A 24,508-nucleotide genomic window follows, 5' to 3' on the forward strand; every position below is an offset into this window, starting at 1 on the left:
CTGGCTGGCATGTGGTGCTGGGGGATTGAACCACGGTCCCTGTGCTTTGCTAAGCTTGTTCTAAGTAGGTGCTTTAGACCACTGAGCCATCTCACCAACCCCTCCAAGACCAGTTCTACCATTGCCTTCCCACAGGTCATAACAGATGAACCTCAAGGTGGGGACAGCACAAATGCAAAGGAGTTAATTGTGGGATAAGGTCGGGCAGGGACCTGACCTTTGTCCTGGGGGCACAAAAGGGACCTCTGTTGTAAGCTGAGCATTAGGTTCCTGCCAGTCCCCCACCACCACCATGGGAAGATAGGAGACATGTTTACCCAGAGCCTGCTCTCAAATTCTGCTTATGCTTGGATAACTGGTCCTGGACTGTGCCATCTGGCATTCCCCAAGCCCTTGCACGGGGAGCCACTTTCAGCCAAAGAATATCACCTGGGTGCAGATGTCACTTGAGAAGCAGGAGGCCCTCACTTGCCCAGGAAGTGGTCTGGAGCTGGGTGAGTCTCTCCACATGACCATATTCTGTGAAGAAGCTGAGAACACCAGTTCATTTCAACCTCATGCCCTAAGTCTTTATGAGGGTGGTTTGTCAAGGGTAGAAAACAAAATTGTATTCATCTATTTCTTAAGCTGACAAAACTATTCAAAAGTTCAACATAGATTGTAAGCCTCCATTCATGCCCTTGAGGTGGCTCTGGAGTATTGGCACTGGCCTGCCCACCTGTGTTTCAGGAGGCACATCCTGTCTACATCTGGACCCTGAGAAAGCCTTGGTAGCTTCGTGGGCCCGGGTTGCTCTCCCAGGAAATGGCCTCCAGGGCTCCTGCACTGCTGCTGCTGCTGTTCCTCCCATCCCACCCTGAAGGCTGCCCTGCTGCTTGCCATTGCTACAGTGCGACCGTGGAGTGTGGTGCCCTGCGGTTACGCGTTGTCCCGCAGGGGATACCCCCAGGGACGCAGGTGGGCACTGCCTCCCAAGCCTCGGGACTGAAGGACCCAAGTGTGCACTTGGGTGGGTGGGGAAGGACAACCCCACAGAGCAGGAGGCCTTGCCATGGTGTAAGCATCCCCTTCCCCCAACCCACAGACGCTGTTCCTGCAAGACAACAGCATCACTCGCCTGGAGCCAGGCACTCTGGCTCCACTTGCATCCTTGCGCCACCTCTACCTGCACAACAATAGCCTGCATGCCCTGGAGTCTGGCGCCTTTCGCGCACAACCCCGCCTGCTTGAGCTGGCACTCACTGGCAACCGGCTACGCGGCTTACGTGGAGGGGCCTTCGCAGGCCTAGCACAGCTGCGTGTGCTCTACCTGGCAGGCAACCAGCTGGTGCGGCTGCTGGATTTCACCTTCTTGCACCTGCCGGTGAGCACCAAAGGCCTAGAAGCAGATCCACATCTTGTGCAAGTCACCTGCTAGCTATAATTGGGGGAGAGACTTCAACCCAGTTTGACTTGCCAGGGCACTTTTTCCTGATTATCTCTTGTCCCTACTTCAGCGACTGCAGGAGCTACATCTGCAAGAAAACAACATTGAGCTGCTAGAGGACCAAGCCTTAGCTGGGCTGTCCTCCTTGGCCCTGTTGGACCTCAGCAGAAACCAGCTGGGAACGATCAGCCAAGAGGCCCTGCAGCCCCTGGCCAGCCTGCAAGTCCTGCGTCTCACAGGTAACTCCTGGCCAAGAGTCTTTGCCTTGGCCACAATGGCAATGGAAGAAAACAGGCCCAGGTATGGAGAGGGCTTCTGAGCCAAACCCTTGGGTACCATTTTGGAGGGCCACACCACTGTCTTGCCACCAGGATAGAGGACTGCCAGGAGTGGGGAAGCTGGCAGACACAGCTCCAGGTCTACCTAAGGGAGACTGAAAAGGCAGATACAGAGTGATTTAAAAGTACCAAAGCTCTTGAACACCTTCAGGTCATCAGTAGGCAAGCAGGCAAAAACAGAAAAGAGGCAGCTGACCAGGATTGGGAGAATTTCCGGGAAAGAGCATTTGCAGATAAAGTTTTAGTGCTGTTGGGCTATCTATATGGACACTGAGGTTCCCTAAAACAGCGAGACTTGAGTGAGAAATTTCAAAGGAGCAGAAGCTTTCTCAGGGCCAGGCAACGAAGGGCCTGCCACCACCCCAGGGAACTTTGGAGTCAGAGAAGAGGTGACGAGGATCCTGGACTCTGGTGAGATGCTGTGGGAGATGGGAAAGGGGTTTCTTTGTCAGCAGAACCCCAACCCCATAGGCTCTGTTCTGTTCTGCCTGCAGAGAACCCTTGGCGCTGCGACTGTGCCCTGCACTGGCTGGGTGCTTGGATCAAGGAAGGGGGGCAGCGATTGCTTAGCTCCAGAGACAAGAAGATCATGTGTGCAGAGCCCCCGCGCCTGGCGCTGCAAAGTCTCCTGGATGTATCAGGCAGTAGCCTCATCTGCATTCCCCCCTCTGTACACGTAGAGCCGCTGGAGGTAACAGCCAACCTGGGAGAGGACCTGAGGGTGGCCTGCCAGGCCTCGGGCTACCCACAGCCCCTGGTAACCTGGAGGAAGGTGTCCCAGCCTCGGGAAAACCGGCCACAGGCCCAAGCCCAGCTGGAAGGCGGGGTGGCAAGCCTGGGCAGGCACGGGGCACCTGATACCGGCAGTGGCATGCTCTTCCTGACCAATATCACGTTGGCACATGCCGGCAAATATGAGTGCGAAGCTGCCAATGCCGGTGGCGCTGCACGTGTACCCTTTCGCCTCTTAGTCAATGCCACCCGGCCACACCGACTGGCCCCCCTCGCCCCGGCCACGCGCCCCATAGGCCACGAGCAGCAGCACGAGGCGGGCAGCATGGCCTTCCGCGCCCTGGGCCTAGCCACACAGACTGCCATCGCAGCGGCCATAGCGTTGCTGGCACTCACAGCACTGCTGCTGGCCGCTATGATCTGCCGGCGCAGGCGCCGGCGGAAAAAGGCTCGCGCACCTCCGGGGGAAGGCACGCTCTTTGTCAACGACTATTCGGACGGACCCTGCACCTTCGCTCAACTTGAGGAGTTCCGCGACGAGCGCGGCCACGAGATGTTCGTCATTGATCGTTCCAAGCCCCTGTTCGTCGAGGGGCCTGTGGATGCGCCCGAGGACCGCAGCACCGCCGAGGGCCTGGCGCCCGGGTTTCACCTCCCGCCGCGCGTTGCCTACGAGATCCACTGCTGAGCACGCCGCGCGTACCGATGACGTATGCGCCGGGGATTGGCCGGCGCAAGCCTCCTCAGTAAAAGTGGAAGCGGCGCTTTTCTGCTGAGCAGTGTGTGTGGCGTTGCCCACGGGAGTCCTAGGGCTACAAGAGAGCCAGAGATGCCCCTAGAATCCCTTCCATGGGGTAAAACGCTGGCGCTGGCCAGAGATGCTGTTAGAGTTAGCAACCGGGGGAGGGCAGCAGGCCAAAGGACAGTTGTGGCCCAGTGGCCATGCTGGGGTAACAGCAGAGATAGAAACAAGGCACTCTTACCAATTAGGACAGAAAAATCAGCCAGAGATAAAAGTTCCAGATACACTGCACTTTTGTACCTCCATAACACCCTCCAGTCCCAGAGCTAGCTGAGAGGTTGATTTGGGTATCAAAGATGGGGCCCCAAGCCTCCCTGAAACAGGCCATCCTGACTTCAGTTCACTGCACTCTTCAGAAGGGCCCAGAGAACCAACTGACCCTCTCAACTCACAGCTAGGTTGCCAGGAATATCCACAGAGAGGGCCAGGACTCCAAAGTACAGCCACGCTGAATAGGACAATGCCGGCCTCAAATCCAGCCCAGTGCCCATAGCCAGTTAGGAAGTATGTGCAAGGCAAAGTGAAGGACACAAGAGAAAACAGAAGGCTCAGGGTGTGCCAGGGTACAAGGCAAACCCTGTAAGAAGCCTGACACCAGTGCATCTGTGTCAGGCCTCCAGAAGAGTTCCAACAAGGCTCCTGACCTGTGTATCATCCAAAGCTGGAGATCACAGACTGAAATAGTCTGCAGCCAGGCGCCCATAGATGTCTGTCGTCCAGAGCACATGGGCACGGCCTGAAGCCAGCAGTAGCTGGTGCAACTCAGCTTCTACACGAGCAAACTTTTCCTCGTTAATGGAGGCTTCTAGCAGGACAGATGCAGGTGGTGGCCAGGGAAGACCTTCATAGCAGTCCACAGGAAAGGGGTGCACCACAGTGCGCAACTCAGCCTGAACCACTGAGTCCCGCAGCAGCTCCTTAAGGCCAGCTATAGATAATGGATTGCCATAGAGGCCAAGGTAGCGAAGACTGGCACACTGAGTCAAGGTGGGAAGTGTGGCCAGTAGTTGGGTATCTGCAAGCTGGCACTCAGTCAGTTCAAGATGCAGCAGTGTGGCCCTTGCTGCCTGCAACAGACCCTGGAAGGGTGTCAGCTGGCTGCCTGACAGGTCGTTCCCACTCAGGTCCAGCTTTTTGAGGTGGGCAGCATGGGAGCTCCGTGCCAGGAACTGCAGGTCCTCAGGCATCAGAGCACAGAAGGCCAGCTCCAAACTCTCCAAGGGGCTCTGCAGAGTGCTGTGGGGACATAGGGGTCACAAACAGGCAGGTCCAAGGGAATGTCCCCACATTAGGGAAAGGCAGAAAAGTGATGGGCCCACTCACCTGAGCAGTTGGTCCAGCCTGCCTGAAAGGAGCGAAGAACCCATGCTGAGCTCCCGTAGACAGGTGAAGCGACCCATCTGAGCCAGGAAGTAGCGGAAGTTGTCCTCACCATCCACAGAGGGCTGTCTTGAGTCCCCATGTACATAGTGCAACCTCAGGCTGGCCAAGTGCTGAAAACGGGCCACATGTGGAATGATGACAGACAGGCCACGAAGCCCCAGGTTGTTGAAGCGCAGATCCACACGGCGCAGGCAGCCTGCATCCAGAAGCTGCAGCAAGGCCACAGTGTTACGCATGGGCAGGTCCTCAGCCCGGAGATCCCGGCAGCAGAGCCGAAGTGGGCTGCCTAGGCTGCTTCGGAGTGCCTCACGAAGGAATGCGTAGGAGGCCCGGTTCACCCGAAGGTCCACACGAACCTCCACAGGGACAGGAGCCGGGCCATGCTCTGAACTCCTGCCCTGCTGCTGGGCAATGCATGTGCGGGCCACAGCTGCTGTGCAATCCCACATGCTCATGGTACCAGGGTCCTGCTCCACACCATCATCCAGGAGACCAGTCATATCCAGTACCCGAAGAGCATGCTTCCTGGGGGCAGGGATGGCCTGAGGCAGGGGTTGAGGGGGACGGGGCAAAACCCATTCCCATTCTCACTCCCAGCCACCTTGGGATAGAAGCAATATACCTGCTCCATACTGAACTCTTGCGAACCCCAGGACCCCAGCCTAGAACCTTCTTAGGGGACCCTCCTCCACTCCCAAGTTGAAGGGCCCCTCAGGTAAGCCCATACCTGCAGAAGGATTGTGTGCCAGCCTCACCCTCTGCGGTGTGGAGCCGGGCAGTCAGTCCCAGAATCACAGCCTGCATGCTCTCAGTGCTGGGCCGCTCTTGCAGCAGAGCCCTGCTGCAGTGGGCACACTCCTGTAGCAGCTGCTGGAAGCTGAGCAGTGGGAAGGGCCATGTGTGCACCAGCTCACGAAGTACGACTGTCTTCTTGTCCATGAAGGCCACCTTGAAGAGCAGGGGGAAGAGCTCTCGGGGCAGCAGGGGTAAGGCCTGGCAGGCAGCTGACTGGCACTGGAGCACCTGCCGCATACTCAGGAACACGAGCGTGTGCATGGCGCTGGGCGGGGCAGGCAGCCACCTGCAGAAGACAGGCTTTCAGTGGAGATCAACCCCCAACCACCACCAGACCCCCTCCATATGTCAGTGGTGAGAAAGCCCAACACGGTGCCTGGCATGATGCCAGTTAGTGGAGGATAGCGGTACAGGGTACAGAGGAGCACCTCTTAAATGCCCAGCACTGGCTGGGCCCAGTAAACAAGGGACAAGGCCATACCCCAGTAACCAACCTCCAGTAGCATGCGGCTTCTTTAGGAAAACAAAGCATCAAGCAGTACATAAATGGGAAGGCACCATCAATAACCTGCTTCTTTGTGTGTGCTTCTGACAGAAGGTGGTCGCTCTGCAGGGTCTCCCATTGGTACTTCAGGCTTCCCAAATCACAAAGCTGCTTCAGAACTCCTTCTCAAAAGTAGAGTAAAGCCTGGTCCTAACCCTCAGACTTTCACCATGCCTAGAAGAAGTGTATTCCCAGGAGGCCAGCAGCCACATCATGTTTCCCTCTCTCACCCTCCTCCCAGATGTGCTCAAGGGCTGTCCTTGGAATCCACAAAGTACAGACACAGCTTAATAAGCACCAGGCCCGATAAGAAAAGGAGCGGAATCCAGGAAAGAGAATCCAGATAACATAACCTATGAGAGCAACGTGAGCCCTACAGTTAATTACCATTTTCTAGGACGTTACCAGGCATAGAAACCCCTGAGAAAAAGCCTCTCACCTTCAGTGGTCCTTTTCACCTGCCTAGTCATCGCCCTCTTCCCTGAGGAACCAATGTGGAGAGAGAACAAGTCTTATATCCACGGGTTTCAGAAGGGCTCGGGCCAGGGATTCCTCAGATGAGTCAGAGACGGCTGCCAAAGCAGCATCCAAACCGAGAAGATGCGCACAAACGACCCTTGAGGCCGTCAGGTAATCTGCGACATAGGGGATCAGCCCCACTGCTGATTTTAGCACACTTCCTGTGTGCGAGGCAACTACAACACCATCATCCCCCTCTGACAGATTGGAAAACCAAGGCCTCGGGTTTGCCCAAGGTCAATGCCCACGGACGGGAGCGGGGACCAGATCGGCTGTAGGGCCCCTGCGCTTGCTGACCTTGTCACGCACAGCCAAGTCCTTAAGGCCCCGGTTCCCAGGAAACCCCAAACACCCACCCTCCGCCAGGCTCTGCCATGCTCAAATTTCGTGAGGACGCTGCAGACCTCGCAGACAGGACAGACTCACCGAGCACCTGTCACGAGAGGAAATGAAAACACCCCGCCTGGGTGCCAAGCGAGCTGCCTCTGGGTGACGCCCACGCCCTTGGAAAAGCCGCGGCTCAGGCACCACGAGTCGAGTAGCGCAGACGCCCCAACCGGGCTCTTCCAGGCCCCAGCCGGAGGCCTAAACCCGATGCCCCGCCCCCGTCAGGCGGGCCCGCTCATCCGATCCGGCTGGTCCCCGCCGCGACGGCCCAGCCCCCGACTCCCGAGCCCGGCCTCCCAACCGCCAGCCCCGCCTCCTCATTACGGCCGCCGGGGGCCTAGCGCCCCGCCCTCGACGGTCCCGATCGCGGCCCAGCATCCAGCACTCACCAGCCTGCAGCAGCAGCCGAGGCCTCTGGCCCCGCCTCTACCCCGTCGGTCCCGCCCTGCGCCTCGGCGCGGCGCGATGATGCTACACCTCCCATTGGCTGCTCCTCCAGGGCCCCGAGGATTGGCAGCCTGGTCCAGGGAGCCCGCCCCAGTACGCAGCGATTGCTCCCATTGACCGCGCGGCGGAAGACGTCCTAGCGGCGGGAGATTCGCGGGCCGCAGGGACGGAGCGTAATGGAGCCCCTGTGGAACTTGCGGGCGCACCTGCAGGCGTGGGAGCGGGCGTTCGCGCGGCAGCATGGGCGGCGGCCGGGCCAGGTGCGGACCTGAGCGCAGGTGAGGGGGGAGTCTAAGGCCGCGGCCTCCAGCTGATGTGCTCCCTTCACAGGAGGACGTGGAGGCAGCGCCGGAGGAGACCCGCGGTGAGCGCACTGTCCTGATGGCTGGAACAGGGGTGACAGGGGAGCGGCGGGCTGCGCCCTGACTCGGGCTCCCTCCTGCTCACCTAGCTCTGTACCGCAAGTATCGTGCCCTGAAGCAGGCTGTGGGCCGGAGGAGTGGCGGGCCCTGCAGCCACAACCAGTTGCTCTCCGCTTCAGCCCAGGAGGTACCCACGCCCTGAACCCCTGCCGCCTCGTAGCTTATTGCCAGACCGAATGGCAGGAGTCAAGGGCAATCACAGCCCAGCCCGCGTGGGTGCAGAATTGGGAAAAACAGGACACAGTGGGACAGGAAAGAGCCAGACTGGTTTGTCAGGCAATGGAGGCCCCTCTATTCCGGGCCACCCTTTCTGGGTTAATTGTCTTCTGCAGGCTCCAAACCCCACTTGCTGGGGATCCCACCTGAATCGGGCTGCAACGCAGAGTCCACATCGTACTCCAGTGCTGAGCCCCCAGAGATCTGCACAAGACTATGGGAAGAGACTTAAGGCCAATCTGAAGGGCACCTTACAGGTGAGGGGTGGAAGAAGAAAAGTGTGCACCCACACTGGGCCCAAAACTGCCCCTGGCTCTTGACTCATGAGCAGGTTCACCAGGTGCCCCCTGACCCCCCTCCCCTTCCACTGCTCAGTTCACTCAGGCATTACGGCCCCTGCTAACCAGGGCTTAAATCCTGAGAGGTGCTCTGGAGCAGCCTCTGCTTCAGCTTCCTTTCTGTCTCAGCTTCATGCCCTGCTCTATCGCTGAGGGTGAGGACTCAGGCAAGTTTCTGAGCAGCTCAGAGGCCTGAATCTCTACTTACTATTTTGACCTCTCTCAGGATGACCCAGCCCTGGGCCACAGGTGCCAGCCTCCAGGTAGACGCTTGTCTAAGAAGCCCACGCCAAAGCCACTCAGCCCAGGGACTCCTTCTACCTCTCCAGAAGAACTCAGTGATGCACTTACCAAGCCTTCTGAGCCCCAGCCAAGGCCAGGCCGACTCCAGCAGCTTCGGGCATCCCTGAATCTGCGGCTGAGCTCCTTAGACCCTGGCTGGCTGCAGCGGTGTCACAATGGAGCCTTAGATTGTCTTCAGGCCTCTGAGCCCTCCAGCACAAAGGAATCTCAACCTATGACCCCAGGAGAACTGTCAGTTCTTGTCACCAATACCTACTCTGAGGCAACTTCTCAAGACCCAGTTGCTCCAGTGCCACAGGCAGCACAAACCAGTGCAGGGCGACCCCAATTCAACAGCCATAGAGGCAAGAAGCAAAAATGGACTGAGGAGAATGGCAGCATTCCCGTGCAGGCACAAAGGGACAGCAATCAAGCAACACTCCAGTCTGAGGGGGCTGGGGCCACAGTTCTTGAGGACCCAACAGGGGGTGCTGTACAGGTCCAGACACCTCAGCTCTGCCCTGGCACTTCAAGATCACTTAAGGCAGAGAAGGCTGAGAGCATACCCCACCCCCACACCTGCCCTCAGACAGTGATCCAGGATAAGGGTAACTACGTTCGGCTCAACATGAAGCAAAAACGTTACGCGCGGGTTGGGGCCCTTCGAGGCAGGCTCCTCCGAAAGCAGGTGAGACAAGCAGGGAAGGACAAGGTAGGCATCCCCTTTCCCCTTTTCTGTCTTCTCACATGATTCTCCCTTGTGGACCTTTCTCAGGCATGGAAGCAGAAGTGGCAGAAGAAAAAAGAGTATTTGAGGGGTGGTGGGCCCAGAGCCACGACTGAGAAGTCTTGTTTCCAGTGTGGGCAGTTTGGCCACTGGAAATCCCAGTGCTCTCAGCTAGGTAGGCTTCTGCCCTGGGGAATGAGGTGGGATGATGCTGTGCAGTAAGAGTAGCACACTCTCGGGGAGTAAAAGATGCTACTAGCTTTCTACTCCTGGCCTAGGACCCATGCAGGCCCTGCAGAAGGAAGGTGATAAGGACAAAGATGACATGCAGTCCTTTCCCACTTTGGAGGAAGTAACCCAGAGGATAGATACTGCTTGCCCCAGTGAGTTGCGGGGTAGAGGGTGATTGTGGCCTGTGACTGTGGTTCCAGACAGGTCTAGGCCGAGATTGTGGCCCCCGTGTCACCCTTGCTGATCTGCCCTTGCAGAACAGGACACAGAGTCTGCTGAGCCTGACCTACAGGCACCGAACACAGCCCCCTCAGTGCTGCCTCTCTACCCACCAGGGCCTTTGGGTCAGGTAGCAGGTGAGCAGAAACCTGTCTGAATCTCCAAGGGGGGAAGACTTGAGAACTGTGGTAACCAGTACCTCTGTCCACAGAGACACCAGCTGAGGTGTTCCGAGCTCTTGAACAGCTTGGGCACAAAGCTTTCCGCCCTGGGCAGGAGCGAACAATCATGCGAATCCTGTCTGGTGAGTGAGGCTGTCCAGGGGCTGGGCTGGGTATTAATAGACTACAGAACCCTGCAGCTGTCTCTTGTCCTGCCCAGGCATCTCCACATTGCTGGTGCTGCCCACAGGCGCTGGCAAATCCCTGTGCTATCAGCTTCCTGCACTGCTGTATGCCCAGCGCAGCCCTTGCCTTACCCTGGTCATCTCCCCGCTCCTGTCTCTCATGGATGATCAGGTGTGTAAATGGGGCCATTAGTACCTGTAGATGGTTAAAAACCGGTGCCTGTGATATCCTCAGGTTGCGTCCTGTTCCCTGAACCCAATGAGAGCTGCAAGATACCTGGCTGGTCTTTACCTGAGAGTAACAAAGCCTGACCTCAGCACCCACCAGCCAGACCCAGGATCTGGTGCTTTTCCTCCTGGACATCCTGCTGGGTTGAGCAGCTCTAAGTGGACTCAGGCTGGGTTTGGCTGGGTTGTGATGACATTGTCTATGTCCGCAGCTATCCCACCTGCCCGCATGTCTCAAGGCCGCGTGCCTCCATTCAGGCATGACCAGGAAACAGCGGCAGTCTGTTCTACAGAAGGTCAGGAGGTACCCCATGGACTGGAAGCAGAGGGGAACACAACTTGGGCAGTGCTCCTGACCTTGTTACTTTTAGGTGCAGGCAGCCCAAGTGCATGTGCTGATGCTGTCCCCCGAGGCATTGGTTGGAGCTGGTTCTGGGAGCCCTGTCAGCCTCCCTCAGGCTTCCCAGCTGCCCCCAGTAGCCTTTGCCTGCATTGATGAGGCCCACTGCCTCTCTCAGTGGTCACACAACTTCCGGCCCTGCTACCTTCGAGTCTGCAAAGTGAGCCACATGGGGCCAGCGTAGGTGGGTGGGGCCCATATGAGTCCAGTGGCCTTCCTATGACCTTCCTCCTGCTATAGGTGCTTCGGGAGCGTATGGGTGTCAGCTGTTTCCTGGGCCTAACAGCCACAGCCACACGCAATACTGCCCGTGACGTGGCCCACCACCTGGGAGTGGCTGAGGAACCGAGTCCCAGAGAGGCACCTGTCATCCCTGCCAACTTGTACCTGTCTGTATCCAGAGATAGAGACCCAGACCAGGTAGGTGTGTCCACATCAGGGGTCAGGATGAGGACACCTCCCCAACACACACACAGCCTGGCCCAACAGTTGCTTCTTGCCAGGCTCTGGTGACACTGCTGCAGGGCGACCGTTTCCGTAGCCTGGATTCTGTCATTGTTTACTGTAACCGGCGTGAGGACACACAGAGGATTGCTGCACTCCTCCGAACCTGCCTCTGTGCAGTGCAGGACCCAAAGCTCAGAGGTGAGCACAAACAAGGCCAGGTCTCCCAGGGACTACCCTGCACCCATGCTCTGGTCCCACCAACATCAACTTCCCCAAAGGTCGTGGCCCTGCAGCTGTGGCTGAAGCTTACCATGCTGGCCTGTGCAACCGGGAGCGGCAGAGAGTGCAGCAGGCCTTCATGAAGGGCCAACTGCGGGTGGTGGTGGCCACAGTAGCCTTCGGGATGGGGCTGGACCGACCTGACGTGCGGGCTGTGCTGCACCTGGGGCTGCCCCCAAGCTTTGAGAGCTACGTCCAGGGTGTGGGGCGTGCTGGGCGTGATGGGCAGCCTGCCCACTGCCACCTCTTTCTACAGCCCCAGGTTAGTGTCTCAATGCCCCTTCCACCGACTTTTCTGGCCTTGCACTCATAACTGCCATACTGCAGGGTGAGGACCTTCGAGAACTACGCAGACACGTGCATGCAGATGGCGCCGACTTCCTAGCCATGAAGAAGCTGATGCAGTGTGTGTTCCCACCCTGCACCTGCATCCAGCAGGAAGGACAGGGAGGAGGTGACAATGGGACAAGGCCCACAGCTGAGTCCCCACCTCTGGAGGCCAAACAACATGGTGGCTACCCAGCAGCTTTTAGACAGGGTCGGGCCTGCCTAGGACATGAGCGGGCACTCCCAGTGCAGCCAACAGTGCAGGCCCTGGACATGCCAGAAGAGGGTGAGGGCCAAAGGATGTGGGGTGTGTGGAGAGGCAGCTCTTGCACCCCCTGACCCTAGCTCTTCTCTTCAGCCATTGAGACTCTGCTGTGCTATCTGGAACTTCACCCACAACACTGGCTTGAGCTGCTGCCAGCTACCTATGCCCACTGCCGTTTGTACTGCCCTGGGGGCACCAGCCAGCTCCAGGCCCTGGCCAGCAGGTGAGCATTTCTCACCCTAGGTTGGGGATGGGGACAAAAGACCAGGGCTGCTGGCTATATGTCCCTTTTCCCTGCATACAGGTGTCCGCCCGTGGCTGCATGCTGGGCCCAGTGGCCACCTGAGAACACAAGGCACGGCAGCTGCTCCTTGGAGTTCAACGTGGTAGAGCTGGTAGATTCAATGGGCTGGGAGCTGCCTTCCGTGCGGCGGGCTTTGCACCAGCTGCAGTGGGACCGAGAGCCTAAAACAGGTGTGCTCACCTCTACCCTCTCCTTGATTCTGTTTCCCACCTGGCATCTGTGACTGATAATACTTCCTGGCAGGTGTGCTACAGAGTACTGGAGTGCTTGTGGAGTTTGGAGAACTGGCCTTCCACCTGCATAGTCCCGGGGACTTGACAGCTCAAGAGAGAGACCAGGTCTGCGACTTCCTGTACAGCTGTGTGCAGACCCGTGAACGCAAGGCCTTGGCCCATCTGCGCAGAATGTTTCAGGCTTTTCACAGGTGAGGAGAACGAGGTCAAGGTCTGGGACCACCCACGTAGCCCCATGTGGCTCTGAAATACCTGTCCTGCTCCAGTGTGGCCCTCCCCAGCTGTGGGCCCTGCCTAGAACAGCCTGATGAGGAACGCAGTGCCCAGCTGAAGACTCTGCTCAGCTGCTACTTTGAGGAGGAAGAAGAAGAAGAGAAAGAGGGGCATGTGAAGGACAAGCAGAGCACAGAGCCTGGGCAAGTGCAGGTGAGTGCCACCCCCAGGATGCCTCCCAGGGAGCACAGCCGAGACACACACAGCTGCCCCCTGCTATTTGGGCCCCATCCAACCTGACTCAAGATTCTCTGGGCAGGCCTGGGGCTGGGCTCTGTGGGACATGGTACCGTGGACATGCCAAGTCTGCTGTACCCACTCACCCACAGCTGCAGGACTGGGAGGACCAGGTCCGCCATGACATCCGCCAGTTCCTGTCCCTGCGGCCAGAGGAGAAGTTCTCAGGCAGGGCTGTTGCCCGGATCTTCCATGGCATCGGTGAGGGCCCCAGGGGCTGGCTGAAGCAAGCAGGGAGCCAGGGACTGGGACCAACACTGAGTCTTCAGACTTGTGTCTTTGTCTCACTGTAGGAAGCCCCTGTTACCCAGCCCAGGTATATGGGCGAGACCAGCGCTTTTGGAGGAAGTACCTGCATCTGAACTTCCATGCCCTTATGCGCCTGGCCACAGAGGAGCTCCTGTTGGCAGGCCCATGACTGCCCTCCCAGGAAGGTGCTTCCCCACAGGGAGACACTCAGCTGGGTCCTGCAGTCAGGGTGGTCAGGACAATGACTGACCCCTTGGCAAAGCACAGAGAAAATTGTGCAGAAACAAGGAGGCTGTATATACAGAATAAAAGTGTTCGAGTTGCTTTATGGGCTCTGCTTTGGGAGGAGGCCACTGTCCACCTCAGGACAACTGCATCTCACATATTCAAGATAGGCATTAGCAATGGCATACTTTGTAGTCCTGCTGCTCGGCTCAGCTGAAGGTGCTAGGTGCTAGGTCCAGATCCAGAAGGGGCAGGGCTGAGAGTACAAGAAAGACACCAAAGCAGGGATTTGGACCCATGCCATCAGCCAGCACTCCAGCCAGGGTGCCCGACAACAGCTTGCCCAACAGCTCCAGCGTGGCCATGAGGCTATAGTGTGTGGCCTGGAGATTGAGGGAGAGGAGGGTTAGGGTCTACTGGTTCTCCATCCCTGAAGCCCCTGGGTGTCTTTACCACATCCCCTCACCTGTAGGGCTCTGGGTGCCAGTTGGCTGCAGTGCATCATTACAGTGAAGGTGGTGGTGGTGACCAGGCCCCCCAGGAAGTGCTGCAGACACAGGCTCAGCAAGGCAGCTCCTGGGAGGGCAGAGGTCAGCAGGGCCCAGGCCTGTTGGCCCTTCCCTCCCCCAAGCCAGCCCCTCACCTCTTAGCACAGTGCCAGGGCCTAAACTGGCCCCTGGAGTGTCCAGGTGGAAGAGCAGGGCAGTTTGACAGGCCAGGCCTCCCAGACGAAGCTGCAGCACTAACCTCAGCAAAGGCAACAGCTGCCTGGGGTGGGAGTGGGGGGATGGCAGGTCAGAAGATTCCAGATAGGGCCAGGGATGAGGGGGAAGGGTGGGCTGGGGAAGGCTTACCAGTGCCTGGTCAGTAGGGCCCCGCCTAAGGAAGAGCCAGCAATGGAGCAGGCCACCGTACCCAAGCCACTCCACAGCCCCAGCTCAGAGGCAGAAGCACCATGGTCCAACAAGAGAAGTGGAAACAGGCTGCTGGCACCCTGCTCACCTGCAGGAAACTATGAGCAGGGGTGGCCCATATCATCCCTGTTTCCCCCTCCCCATCCTGCCGGCTCAGTTGTGCTCAACAGCCAAGCCCCTGCCCTGCCTCCATCTTCCTGGGCCACAGGTGCTGAGTCGGTGGTCAGCACTATGCAACCCAAAGGGCTATGGCTGCAGCTGAAAGAAGAGGTAGGAACTATGTGACAGAGCCCTCTTTGTTGGGCCCCCGCTGGCAGATCATACCCCAGAAAGGGTGATCCTCTAAGTGGGTTCCAGAGCTCCTGGGGCCCCAGCGCCGCTGCCTGACATAGCCCTCACTCACCCAGCTTGTAGGTGAGCACAAAGCCTGCCGTCCACAGGGTCCCAGGCACAGCCAGCAAATCTTGCAGGTGGCGTGGAGTGTGCTCTGAGGGTTGAGGCCAGGGCACCTGGTGTAGGACTGGTGCAGCCCAGGCCAGGGCTGCAGCTAGCCAGTAGGTGGCAGCCAGGAGTAGAAACAGCAGTGGCCAAGAGAGACTGGGCAAGAGGGCCAGCAGCCCGCCCCCAGCCAGCGCTGATCCCAGCTTGTAGGCGACCACCTGCACAGTGTTGCCGGGCCCCAGCTCGGCTGGCTCCAGGAGCTGTATGGCCAGTGTGTCCAGGGCCACATCTTGCACAGCCGCTCCCAAGTTCAGTAGAAGTAGCAGGCCCACCACGATGGCAGGCAGCCCCACCTGGCCAGACGGGACGGGAGGCAGCGCGGCCAGCAACGCACACACCAGGCCCAGCGCTGCTGTGCTGAGCGCCAGCCAGGCCCGCGGGGAGCCCCGCCTGTCTACCAGCGGTGCCCATGCCAGTTTGAAGAGCCACGGTGCATACAGCCCCTTGGTCAGCCCCACGCGAGAGAGGGAGAGGCCGCGGGCCCGCATTAGGAGAGGCAGCAGGCCAGACTGCAGCCCATAAGGCAGGCCCTGCACCAGGTAGAGACCGGCCAGTGACAGCAGCTTCGCGCGCATGGCCGGCGTCAGGCGGTGAGGGCTCTGTGGGGTATGATAGGGTGAGAGCCCATCCACACGAGGTCACTGCTGGACGGCTGCTGAACGACGCGCGTGCTCCAGTACTGTTGGTGCCAAAACCCGGAACGTGCCAAAGCTTGGGACAAACCGAAGGGCGGACCGCAGTGCTCTACCAACAGAAGCCGTGCGTCGGGGCGTCTCCTCCCAGGGCTGGCCCTTGAGTCTCCCGAGTCCAGAATGAAGAGAGCGCTGGAGATCTTCGCGCATGCGCTCCAGCGCCGGAGGGCGGCGAGAGTCACCGAGCTGGAGAGGGCCTAGAGCGTTGCATTGTCAGCTCTCGGGCGCCCCCTGGCACAGACAGACGGACAACAGTTTTTTTCCAAAAGAGACCGCTGGTGTCCAACGAGAGAATCACGCACCACTTTACTCAGTGGCCTGGCTTCCCCATGGCTGGGCTGTCAAGACTCTCTTAGCTTCCCGGTGTCCAACCCTAGTAGAGGAGTCGGCCTGTCTACCCATGAGCCCTTCTGCCCTCTCTTTTGCTGTTGTATGGCTTCAGCCCCCTCCCCAAGGCTGTAGCCCCAAAGAGCAACGGAAGGGAGGAGGGGGGTAGGTCCTGTGTGAAAGACAAGGGCCCATGCTTAGCTAGGGGGACACAGCCACTGCTCAGGGTGCCCCCAGGGCCTGTGACAAGGATAGCCTGCTCAGTCAGGACCTGCTCTGCCAGGGATGCCCTTGTGTGCCCCCTCTTGCTCATAGCCATGCCCTGAGGACCCCAAAGCCAGGATGGGGCTGTGAAGTGAGGCTGTTACTGAGGTATCTTAAATGCTCAAGGATGCTTGGCCTGCTGTGTTGCTGCAGGAAGACATCCAGCACATTTCCTGGCTGCTGAGCCACCTTAAGTGGGCGTCCTGCCAGATATTTCCCTGGCCTAAGTTTTTTCATGCATAAGACAGGGATTTCCCCATCTACCTCAGAAGAACATTGCAGTGCACTAACAAGATACTCATCCTTGTGTTTTGGGGACAAAGCTGTTGGGTCCTCCCAAGATGCTCCGCCTGCTGTGTCCCTCTGGTACCCCTATGTATCTCTGGGATATGCTGTCAAGCCCCATTTTCAAGGCTCTGCTGACCCAGGTGGTCTGCCTTCACATTCTTTTCTTCTTTTTTTTTTGGTGGAACCAGTGATTGAACTCAGGCCCTTGCGTTTGCCAGGGAAGCGCTTATTCTACTGAGCCATCTCCCCGGACATCCCCAGCCCTTCTGATTTTTTTTTTTTTTTTTTGGCGGAACCAGGGATTGAACTCAGGCCCTCGCACTTGCCAGGGAAGCACTTATTCTACTGAGCCATCTCCCTGGCCCATCTTTCTGATTTTTTTTTTGGTGGGGGGAGTATTGGGACCCGAACACAGGACCTTGTGCTTGCCAGGCAGGCACTGTACTGCTCAGTTATATTCCTGGCCTCTTCCGATTTTTATGTGAATGGTCAGTGTCTACAAGCCACAAATCACCAGAGACCCAGCCCAGGAAGGCAGTGTCTCCAGGACTAACAGACCCTAGCTACGAAAACCCCTTTCTGGGCATCCTCTTTGGCCACTCCTCCTGAAGGGTGGGTCTAGGGTTCTTCAGGCAGGGTCAACCATGCAGCAGTACACAGTCTCCAGGAACAGACTGGCACCCAGCTTTATTTGGGAACTGCAGAAGCAAGTGTCCAGCCCCTTGTAGTAGCAGCAGTAAGTCCCAAGGGCTCCAGAGACCTCTAGGTCCCTGGGCTTAGTCAGTCTGCAGTGGCCCAGCCTGGCTCCAAGAGCTGCCTTAGGAGTATTCCAGAGTGAACTTGGCATGGAAATGGCTCAGCTTCTCCAATAGTACCCGCAGCTTCTCCATCGGGGGCAGAATGGTCATTCTGAAAGGGGTGGGTGGTAAGCCGAGGGGCAGGGGCTGGGCTGGAGGACGGGCTGTGCAGGCTGGTCCTCACCGGAAGTGGTAGGTGCCTTCCCGTTGTCCAAAGCCACTCCCAGGCACCACACAGATGCCGGTCTCCTCCAAAAGGCACATGCAGAAGAACATATCCGGGGCCAGACCGAGCTCCTGGTATTGTAAAGAGTAGTCAGGGTGCCGTGCTTACCCTAGTGATCACCCAACCCAGGCTGAGTCCCCAGCCCTCCAGACCTGAGCACGCAGCACTGCCCGCGGAGGCAGCTGCACGCGCGGGAAGGAGTACATAGCGCCCTGGACTGGGTTGCAGCGGATCCCTGGGGCCTGGTTGAAGACCTGCTCAGTGAGCTTGGCCTTGGCAGCCAGCTCAGCTAGCACTTCCTGCCTCTCCTGTGGCCAAGGAAGGGGTGATTAGGAAGGTGGAGGGCGCTGCAGCCCCAAGCCCGAGTCCGCTTCTGGGCCACCAGACACCACAGCCCCACTGCTCACCGCCTGAAACTGCGCGAAAGAGGGGTCGGAGGGCGCAGGTGGGCTGACCACCATGTCCACCAGGGCCTGGCCTGGTACTGGAGGGCACAGCCGCACACTCATCAGTTTTAGCATCTGCCGCTGCACCTCAGCATCCATGTTTACCACCTCTACGTAGCCACCACGGAACCCACACCTATGGGGTGAGGGTGGGTGTCAAAATCCGGAGGGGGGCTCTGAGAGCACCATATGCCTCCACCCCCACCCACAGGCCACACGTACTCGCCCATGTAGCCCTTGGAGACTGAGTGGAAAGAAGCGAGCTCCTGCTGCTCCGCATATGGCGAACCCATCTCCGTGAGCACCTTCTTAAATGAATGAAAGTGAGAGCCCTCTGCGTACACGTTGTCTTGGTAGACCTGCGAAACACATGCATCGTGAGGGCCGACTGCATGTGACCTGGCTGCCTGCTCCCTCCCGTGCCCCTTCCCGTACCTCATCAGCCATCAGGAAGAGCCCTTCTTCAAAGGCGAAGCGGATCACAGCCTCAATGCACTCCCGGGTCTGCACCTGCCCTGAGGTGCAGGAACAGCAGGCACTTGGGGGCGGGGCTCTGGCCCCGAAAAGGAGGGGCAGGGAAGGTCGATAAGGACTAGGTGCAGGGCGGGGCCAAGCCAAGAAGGGCGGGGTCAGGCAGGGCTTACCTGTGGGATTGCCTGGATTGATGATGCACAGCACCCGAGGGCGGCAGTGGTCACGTGCCTGGTGCAGAGCCCGCCGCAGTTCAGCCACATCCAGTGCCCAGGCGTGCTCTTCATCCAGGTAGTAGTCCACCTGCACAGCATTCAGCTCGGCGAGCGTGGCTGAGTAGAGCGGGTACTGGGGGATTGGGATGAGCACTCCGGTGCGCGTGCGGCCCTCGCCAGCCACCAGCAGCTTCAGCACAGTCTTGGGAGAGGAGTAACACAATGCCGGTGGGGCTGGGGGCTGCACCCCTCCCACGTTAAGCCCCTGTGTCCTCTGTCCTGGCCCAGCCTACCACAATGGCACTGCTGGCCCCCGTGGACAGGAAGATGTTGTTGGGGTCTGCTGGAATGCCTCCGTCGCGCCTCTCAATGTAGTGTGCCACATCCTCGCGGATCAGCTGGATGCCAGAGCTGATGCTGTAGGCCCCTGGACCCCGGCCAAGCAGAGCAGAGAGCAGGCCCGCGAGGGTGATAAGGCCCCCTGCGTTCCTCCCAAGAGACACACCCGACTCTGCTCCCTGGGGCTTGAGCCTGCCTGCCGCCAGTACTCACCCAGACTGTGGCCCCCACATGCCTGCAGTATACGCTGGGCCCTTCTCTTAGCATCCTCTGGGAAATCAGGACTGCTCAGGAGATCCGGGTAGACGCAGAGGGCCAGGACCTGGGAGGAGAGAGAGAGCTGAGGACAAGGGACGTAGAGTAAGGGGGCATTACAGGCAGTGCAGTTTTACCTGGCGCAAGAAGGTGATGGGCCTCTGCCCCATGGCCTGTGCATCCCCGATGTTAGCACGGATGACCTCAGTAAAGGGTTTTTTCACACCCTGGAAGGGAAGGGGAGCAGGCAATAAGATGGGGCAGTCAGCCCCACAGCCCTTGTCTCATGCCACTAGGATGGAGCAGAAAGACACGTGGGGCCCAGGCCATACCTGTCGTAACTCCTGCTCCAGCTCCAATGCTCGAAGCACTATGGGGCCTCGAACTGCATATTCCACTCTCCGAACACACGGGTTCATGGTGTCTAGCGTCAGCACCTTCTCCTTCAGCCCATTCCTTGCTGCTTGGCTCTTGTCACCTGCTTTCAGGGCCATGACTCTGCTCAGACCAGGTAGGAAAGTGGCTCAGGAAGCAGCAGATCCAGAAATGAGGGTGGGGACACACGACCCAGGATCATGGAATCAGGGCTGGACAGGGGAGCCTGAGTAGAGGGCACCTTCTTCACTGCAGGCTGTTGGCTCCACTGAAAGGGACAGAAAGTGCTGAGGAGCTGGAGCTGCCTGGGCCCCGCCCCAGTCTGGGCACAGTTCTGCCCCAGGGAGCCAGAGAGAGTGGGTGAGGTGGCAGGCGGGACTTGGGGCAAGGCCCAGTGTCCCCATGACAGAAAGCAAGAGACCCGTGTGGGGGGTAAGGACAGCCGGACTGGGTACTAGGGGAGGGGAGGGCTCAGTTCCTAGGCCTAGTGGCCCTGAGGGGTTGGTAGAGCTGAGCAGGGATGATCAGTGTGACCCCCAAGGTGACACTGGAGCCAAAGGCCACTGCAGGTTTGCTCTAGCAGGGCACTGCTGAGACCTAGCCTTCTCAGTAACCCCATCTTTGCTTGGGCCAGCAGACCTGTTACCTTAGTAACTGGGCCAGACCTTAGGAATAGGGTTGGGGGTGAGTTCCCACTCTGGGTTCCACCAGCCAGTGGTCATGGTCTGTAGGCTGAAAAAGCACTGGGGTTGGACCTTGGTCCTTAATCAACACTGCAAGATGCTAGGGGGAGGGCCGGAGGGCTGGATATAGGACAAGCCAGTGCTGGACCCTCGGACACTTTGCCCTGGGCTGCTCAGAGCTGCCCTCGTGCCCTTCCACAGGTCAGCCTGGGGTTGTCCTTGGAGCCACACCCAAGGTCCAGGATAATCTAAGTCTTCTTCCTTTTCACTCCTGATTGGTGGAAAGAAAAAGAAATGAGCCACTATAGGCTCTCAGAGCCCCACCTCCACAGGCTTTGAAGGGAGTCTGACAGGCAGTGCTCAGGATTGGCCCACACTGGCCTCTACGCTGGCTGGCATCAAAGCCTATGCGACCAAGGGTCAGGGAGCCAGCCTGCTGAGTTAAGCAGTTGGCAACTGGTCAGCCCCAAGAGTAGCCTTGCTCTTCGGCAGGCTCAGAAAAGGCACCAGGAACCCTGGGTAGGTTTCACATTCACACACATCTCTCTCACCTTAGACCTCTTGTCTCTGCTGCCACAGTGACCTTCAGCTCACAGGCCAGAGCACAGGTCATTATGGACCTGGCCTCAGGCAGAGCTAGCCACTGCCCGCTCCCTGGCAGCAGGGCCCAAGTGGCAGCTGCAGTAGCAGGTGGACCTTCAGCAGCTATACCATCCCACTCACTAAATTTAACCAGCAGCCAGCCTCTGGCCCTCCCCCAACCCAGCTAAGGACACCAGCCCTCCAATAACAGATGCTAGAGGGAGGGAGGGCCTAGGAGACATAGGGTTGACCAGGTTGGTGCCTGGTAAGGAGAGAGTAGCCCAAACCTACCCAGCCCTGGTGGCTAACCAAAACTGCTTGCCATGGAGAGGTGACTGGGTTAAGACCCTCAGTCCTCCAGCTTGAGGCCCCTAAGGGACCCCTCTCACCCTGATGCATTGCGTCCAGCCAGCTCAGTGTGAGTGGCCAAATACTTGTCACCTATACCAGCCCAGACCAAAGCTGGCAGTCAGGCCAGCATCAGGCTGCATGCCAGGAACAGCCAGGAAGTGTCTGATGCCAACCTTATGCCTTTTCTTCTGCCTCACTGGCTCTGCCCCAGGGGTCCTATGGAAAACATTACTTCCCTTTCCAGGCCAGAGACCTGGCCCCTCTGCAAGGACACCCCCAGCCGTGGCCCCATAGGACCTCTTGACAAAGCACCCTACTGTCCTCAGGAAAGCAAAGAGTTACCGAGGAGGAGGAGGAGATTGAACCTGGCAAATGAGGGTGTGGGAAAAGGCTAGGCTTCTCACAGTGCTGTGGGCCTCCCTCCCACATATGCGAGTCCTAGCGCGCACCTACAGGCCTGGGTGCTTGTGGGCATAGGTGGCACCTGACGCAGCCACACAGCCTGCCCCTCCCCAGCTGAGACACACGGGAAGACTTGATGGCAAACAGCCCTTTATCAAGAGTCACAGGATAGTCTTTGCAGCTGATATTGCAGGTATGGGTCTGCCACAGGTACATCCCTGAGAAAGGGCCAGTGTCCTGGAAGAGGGAGCTGGAGAGACTACACTAGCTGCCTGCCTGCAGTACCAGGGCACACACTCCGGCTGGGCCTGGGGATGGGACCCTGCCACCTTGAGCGCTAGCCTTCACATGAGGAGGCAACAGGGCCTCTTTTCCAGATGGGGCTCCTCCGAAGGGGCTGTGAGCTTGAGCAGGGGTGGGTCCCCGCCTGCCCTGGAGCCACAGCCTGAACGGGAGGTCTCAGTGTCAGTCGGCAGGCTAGGCTCAGGGGCCTCCGGGCCCTCAGGTGATGGTCGTAGAAGCTTGGCAGCAGCTCGCTGGCGCTTGAGATCTGCCAGGGTTTGGTGGGCTTTGTCCCGGACCAGGTCATTGGGAGCCATGCTCTCCGGCGGGCTCAATTGGTAGGAGACACTTCGATCTAGCCGCTTGGAGTACAGGTGCCGCCCTGGGGGGCCCTCTACCCGGCCATTGTGTGACCTGGCCACGCTGAGGTCATCTTCCTGTAGACAGAACCAGGAACCCAGAAGACATCAGAAAATGCTCTCTTTTGCCTGCCCTGGCCTTGGGCAAAGGCTGTGAGTTTGGAGAGGGACAGACTTGAGGGGCTGTGGTTGTAGCACATCCAGGAGAGCAGGGCCCTCATCCTGCCACCTCCACGAGGTGACTGATACTGATCAGAGGCAGTAGTGACAGGTCCCACCCCAGTGTCACCTGCCAGAGCCATTTAAAAGATGGGGCTCCTGGGTGTGGTAGTCTATGCCTGAAATTCCAGCACTGGGAATACTGAGGCTGGAGGACTGCCTCAAATTCAAGGACAGCCTGGACTACATAGTGAGTTCAAGGTCAGTCTGGACTACATAATGAGACTGTCAAAAAAAACCCAAAACAATAAATAAATAAATAGGGGCAATGTGTGGGCTGGGCTTCACCTCTGGGGGTGGAAGCTGGAGCTCGGCGTCCGTCTGGCGGTCTTCATCATCCTCTAGTGGCTCTGGGCTGCTGGGCGACGGCTGCTGCCACACAATGGCTTCCTGGGCATGCTCCTTGCGGTATAGGTTGGTACGCTGGGTCAGGCTCACTCGTCTCACCACCTTCCTGGGGGAGGGGAAGGGACAGAATGGCAAAGGGACTCAGCCCAGGGTTCTGTGGTTGGCTCCTGCGGGATGACAGCTCTGGGGACAAAGGGTCAGGCAGTGTTCTAGGTAGGTGGCTCACCCTCGGCTGCCTGCACTAGAAGTACGGCGGCGCAGGAGGGAGCGCTGACGGCCCTGGCCTCGCAGGAGCGCATCATGCTTGTGCTTCAGCTCCAGAAGCTTGGCCCGCACCTCCTCATCCCCACACACATCTGAGGAGAGGTAAGCACAGGTGTCAAGAGCACCTTTACCACCACCCCACACACACCAGTGGAGGCTGCCTTGTGTGCTCACCCAGGGGCGTCTCATCCATCAGCGACTTCCCATTCAGATCAGCCCCATGGGCCACAAGCAGCTCTGCCAAATGCACCTGTGGGCCAGTCAGCCAAGGCTATGGAGTGCTCACGCTAGGGCCAGGAGCCCTGCCCACCTGCTCCTGCCCAAACTCACCTGGCCCCAGTAGGCTGCAGCATGCAGTGGCTCCCAGCCGTCTCGGTCCTTGGCGCTCAGGCTGGCTCCATGCTCCAGCAGCAGGGTAGCTGCTTCGCTGAACCCATTGGCAGCAGCAATGTGCAGCTGTGGAGCAAGCACCCATTGCTGAATCCTGACCCCATATCCCTTCGGCAGCATGCCCCTCAGTCCCATGGCAGGCCCACTAATATGGCCCAGGATCCTCACCAGTGTGGCCCCATGGTCCAAGGGGTCATTGAGGTCAGCCCCAGTGTGCAGCAGGCTCTGGAGGTCATGCAGCATGCGCAGCTCTGGCACTGCGCGGGCTTCTTCAATGCTGTCCTGGGTGATGCCTGCAGGGCAGCAGGCTCAGAGTTCGCCCTCCTGGGGCCCACCTCATGGGCAGGTGTGGCACACTCACCTTGGCTGGCCATGGCGGTCTCCAGGCAGTCCAGTGTCTGCTCGTCCTCACACAGGTCATAGGGCATGTTTCCATCAGTGTTAACTGCCAGGAGGTCTGCACCACTGCAGGGAGGATGGACAAGGCCCTACACTTAGGACCTTCCTCACTCAGGAAGTCCCCTTTGAGAGGAGAGACCTTTTGAGAGGTCCTCTTGAGAGGCCTTCAGCCAAGGACTACCTGAAGAAATATAGGCTTCCCCTAAGCTAGAGTGGCCATCCTACAGTCTCCCCATCTACTCCCATAAATACAGTGGGCATACCTGCAATGGGTGTGCAAGGACTATGTTGAAGCCCCAAACAGGGTAAGCAGGCTGGGGGTGGGAGGCAGCACAGAACATAGAGGGGGTCCCCATGTGCCATGAAGGAAGACGGTCAGAGGGTACCTGGGGCTTATAGCCTACCTATAGCCCATCACCTTCTCCCAGGGAAACCCCAGGATCCTGCCAGTGGCACTTCCACCCCACATCAAGGAGGCACAACAGTGATGGCAACAGT

The 24,508-nt window shown here is 58.6% G+C and overlaps 6 protein-coding genes across 17 annotated transcripts in view; 2 read left to right on the forward strand and 4 right to left on the reverse strand.

The window, feature by feature from the left end:
- Nucleotides 1-3,272, forward strand: part of Lrrc24 (leucine rich repeat containing 24) — a 4,981-nt gene extending 1,709 nt beyond the window's left edge. The window contains exons 2-5 of the mRNA XM_004638863.2: nucleotides 730-957; nucleotides 1,085-1,363; nucleotides 1,497-1,665; nucleotides 2,259-3,272. Of these exons, the coding sequence (XP_004638920.1) occupies nucleotides 805-957; nucleotides 1,085-1,363; nucleotides 1,497-1,665; nucleotides 2,259-3,184 (1,527 nt within the window). The 5' untranslated portion in view covers nucleotides 730-804 and the 3' untranslated portion in view covers nucleotides 3,185-3,272. The remainder of the gene's footprint in view (nucleotides 1-729; nucleotides 958-1,084; nucleotides 1,364-1,496; nucleotides 1,666-2,258) is intronic.
- A 237-nt stretch (nucleotides 3,273-3,509) lies between these two features.
- On the reverse strand, nucleotides 3,510-7,366 carry Lrrc14 (leucine rich repeat containing 14). Of its 4 annotated transcripts, none has more exons than XM_023723902.1 (5): nucleotides 6,966-7,366; nucleotides 6,460-6,655; nucleotides 5,409-5,762; nucleotides 4,622-5,206; nucleotides 3,510-4,534 (listed from the first exon to the last, which is right to left on the reverse strand). In XM_023723902.1, the coding sequence occupies exons 3-5, from the start codon at nucleotides 5,735-5,737 to the stop codon at nucleotides 3,967-3,969; spliced, it is 1,482 nt and encodes a 493-aa protein (XP_023579670.1). In that variant the 5' UTR covers nucleotides 5,738-5,762; nucleotides 6,460-6,655; nucleotides 6,966-7,366; the 3' UTR covers nucleotides 3,510-3,966. The 4 variants fall into 4 exon arrangements, with proteins under 4 accessions (XP_023579670.1, XP_023579668.1, XP_023579669.1 ...); XM_023723900.1 differs by having other exon boundaries at nucleotides 6,045-6,655; XM_023723901.1 differs by lacking the exon at nucleotides 6,966-7,366 and adding an exon at nucleotides 6,837-6,851 and having other exon boundaries at nucleotides 6,045-6,655.
- Nucleotides 7,367-7,452: 86 nt separating this feature from the next.
- Nucleotides 7,453-13,614, forward strand: Recql4 (RecQ like helicase 4). 4 transcript variants are annotated; one of them, XM_023723895.1, is made up of 22 exons: nucleotides 7,453-7,633; nucleotides 7,704-7,737; nucleotides 7,825-7,922; nucleotides 8,128-8,268; nucleotides 8,576-9,319; nucleotides 9,407-9,533; nucleotides 9,637-9,741; nucleotides 9,847-9,945; nucleotides 10,020-10,112; nucleotides 10,190-10,326; nucleotides 10,595-10,678; nucleotides 10,754-10,942; nucleotides 11,023-11,202; nucleotides 11,286-11,427; nucleotides 11,508-11,770; nucleotides 11,836-12,121; nucleotides 12,194-12,323; nucleotides 12,405-12,574; nucleotides 12,648-12,828; nucleotides 12,904-13,063; nucleotides 13,240-13,348; nucleotides 13,417-13,614. In XM_023723895.1, the coding sequence occupies exons 1-22, from the start codon at nucleotides 7,550-7,552 to the stop codon at nucleotides 13,563-13,565; spliced, it is 3,705 nt and encodes a 1,234-aa protein (XP_023579663.1). In that variant the 5' UTR covers nucleotides 7,453-7,549; the 3' UTR covers nucleotides 13,566-13,614. The 4 variants fall into 4 exon arrangements, with proteins under 4 accessions (XP_023579663.1, XP_023579664.1, XP_023579666.1 ...); XM_023723896.1 differs by having other exon boundaries at nucleotides 13,441-13,614; XM_023723898.1 differs by having other exon boundaries at nucleotides 11,836-11,962.
- Nucleotides 13,234-15,876, reverse strand: Mfsd3 (major facilitator superfamily domain containing 3). 2 transcript variants are annotated; one of them, XM_023723903.1, is made up of 6 exons: nucleotides 14,939-15,876; nucleotides 14,476-14,623; nucleotides 14,265-14,389; nucleotides 14,088-14,197; nucleotides 13,810-14,004; nucleotides 13,234-13,290 (listed from the first exon to the last, which is right to left on the reverse strand). In XM_023723903.1, exons 1-5 carry the CDS (start codon nucleotides 15,609-15,611, stop codon nucleotides 13,831-13,833), a joined length of 1,230 nt encoding a protein of 409 aa, XP_023579671.1. In that variant the 5' UTR covers nucleotides 15,612-15,876; the 3' UTR covers nucleotides 13,234-13,290; nucleotides 13,810-13,830. The 2 variants fall into 2 exon arrangements, with proteins under 2 accessions (XP_023579671.1, XP_004639009.1); XM_004638952.2 differs by lacking the exon at nucleotides 13,234-13,290 and having other exon boundaries at nucleotides 13,692-14,004.
- A 1,393-nt stretch (nucleotides 15,877-17,269) lies between these two features.
- Nucleotides 17,270-21,777, reverse strand: Gpt (glutamic--pyruvic transaminase). 2 transcript variants are annotated; one of them, XM_023723856.1, is made up of 12 exons: nucleotides 20,966-21,777; nucleotides 19,689-19,854; nucleotides 19,494-19,583; nucleotides 19,315-19,423; nucleotides 19,056-19,189; nucleotides 18,721-18,964; nucleotides 18,512-18,591; nucleotides 18,299-18,435; nucleotides 18,038-18,212; nucleotides 17,783-17,938; nucleotides 17,589-17,701; nucleotides 17,270-17,516 (listed from the first exon to the last, which is right to left on the reverse strand). In XM_023723856.1, exons 1-12 carry the CDS (start codon nucleotides 21,025-21,027, stop codon nucleotides 17,426-17,428), a joined length of 1,557 nt encoding a protein of 518 aa, XP_023579624.1. In that variant the 5' UTR covers nucleotides 21,028-21,777; the 3' UTR covers nucleotides 17,270-17,425. The 2 variants fall into 2 exon arrangements, with proteins under 2 accessions (XP_023579624.1, XP_004638922.1); XM_004638865.2 differs by lacking the exon at nucleotides 20,966-21,777 and adding an exon at nucleotides 20,378-20,941.
- Nucleotides 19,967-24,508, reverse strand: part of Ppp1r16a (protein phosphatase 1 regulatory subunit 16A) — a 34,528-nt gene continuing 29,986 nt past the window's right edge. For all 4 annotated transcript variants that reach the window (XM_023723855.1, XM_023723854.1, XM_004638866.2 and 1 more), the window contains 8 exons: nucleotides 23,973-24,076; nucleotides 23,780-23,904; nucleotides 23,552-23,677; nucleotides 23,396-23,471; nucleotides 23,184-23,313; nucleotides 22,898-23,063; nucleotides 21,801-22,468; nucleotides 19,967-19,999 (listed from right to left, as the gene is read on the reverse strand). In XM_023723855.1, coding sequence (XP_023579623.1) covers nucleotides 22,094-22,468; nucleotides 22,898-23,063; nucleotides 23,184-23,313; nucleotides 23,396-23,471; nucleotides 23,552-23,677; nucleotides 23,780-23,904; nucleotides 23,973-24,076 — 1,102 coding nt within the window. In that variant the 3' untranslated portion in view covers nucleotides 19,967-19,999; nucleotides 21,801-22,093. The remainder of the gene's footprint in view (nucleotides 20,000-21,800; nucleotides 22,469-22,897; nucleotides 23,064-23,183; nucleotides 23,314-23,395; nucleotides 23,472-23,551; nucleotides 23,678-23,779; nucleotides 23,905-23,972; nucleotides 24,077-24,508) is intronic.

Source organism: Octodon degus, unplaced genomic scaffold (assembly GCF_000260255.1).
Source record: "Octodon degus isolate 3935 unplaced genomic scaffold, OctDeg1.0 scaffold00104, whole genome shotgun sequence".
NCBI classification, from domain to species: Eukaryota; Metazoa; Chordata; class Mammalia; order Rodentia; family Octodontidae; genus Octodon; species Octodon degus.

What these genes read in the sequence shown, in the direction of transcription:
- Lrrc14 (XM_004638864.2), bottom strand. Translation starts at nt 5,737, where the DNA reads ATGCACACGCTCGTGTTCCTGAGTATGCGGCAGGTGCTCCAGTGCCAG. An exon ending in GGCACACAATCCTTCTGCAG is followed by an intron (nt 5,207 to 5,408) that starts GTATGGGCTTAC and finishes CCCTGCCCCCAG; the next exon opens with GAAGCATGCTCTTCGGGTAC. An exon ending in AGGCTGGACCAACTGCTCAG is followed by an intron (nt 4,535 to 4,621) that starts GTGAGTGGGCCC and finishes ATGTCCCCACAG; the next exon opens with CACTCTGCAGAGCCCCTTGG.
- Recql4 (XM_023723895.1), top strand. Translation starts at nt 7,550, where the DNA reads ATGGAGCCCCTGTGGAACTTGCGGGCGCACCTGCAGGCGTGGGAGCGG. An exon ending in TCTCCGCTTCAGCCCAGGAG is followed by an intron (nt 7,923 to 8,127) that starts GTACCCACGCCC and finishes TGTCTTCTGCAG; the next exon opens with GCTCCAAACCCCACTTGCTG. An exon ending in ATCTGAAGGGCACCTTACAG is followed by an intron (nt 8,269 to 8,575) that starts GTGAGGGGTGGA and finishes GACCTCTCTCAG; the next exon opens with GATGACCCAGCCCTGGGCCA.
- Mfsd3 (XM_023723903.1), bottom strand. Translation starts at nt 15,611, where the DNA reads ATGCGCGCGAAGCTGCTGTCACTGGCCGGTCTCTACCTGGTGCAGGGC. An exon ending in CCCTGGCACTGTGCTAAGAG is followed by an intron (nt 14,198 to 14,264) that starts GTGAGGGGCTGG and finishes CTGCCCTCCCAG; the next exon opens with GAGCTGCCTTGCTGAGCCTG. An exon ending in TGGCACCCAGAGCCCTACAG is followed by an intron (nt 14,005 to 14,087) that starts GTGAGGGGATGT and finishes CTCAATCTCCAG; the next exon opens with GCCACACACTATAGCCTCAT.
- Gpt (XM_023723856.1), bottom strand. Translation starts at nt 21,027, where the DNA reads ATGACCTGTGCTCTGGCCTGTGAGCTGAAGGTCACTGTGGCAGCAGAG. An exon ending in CCATCACCTTCTTGCGCCAG is followed by an intron (nt 19,424 to 19,493) that starts GTAAAACTGCAC and finishes CTCTCCTCCCAG; the next exon opens with GTCCTGGCCCTCTGCGTCTA. An exon ending in CTTTCGCGCAGTTTCAGGCG is followed by an intron (nt 17,939 to 18,037) that starts GTGAGCAGTGGG and finishes CCTTGGCCACAG; the next exon opens with GAGAGGCAGGAAGTGCTAGC.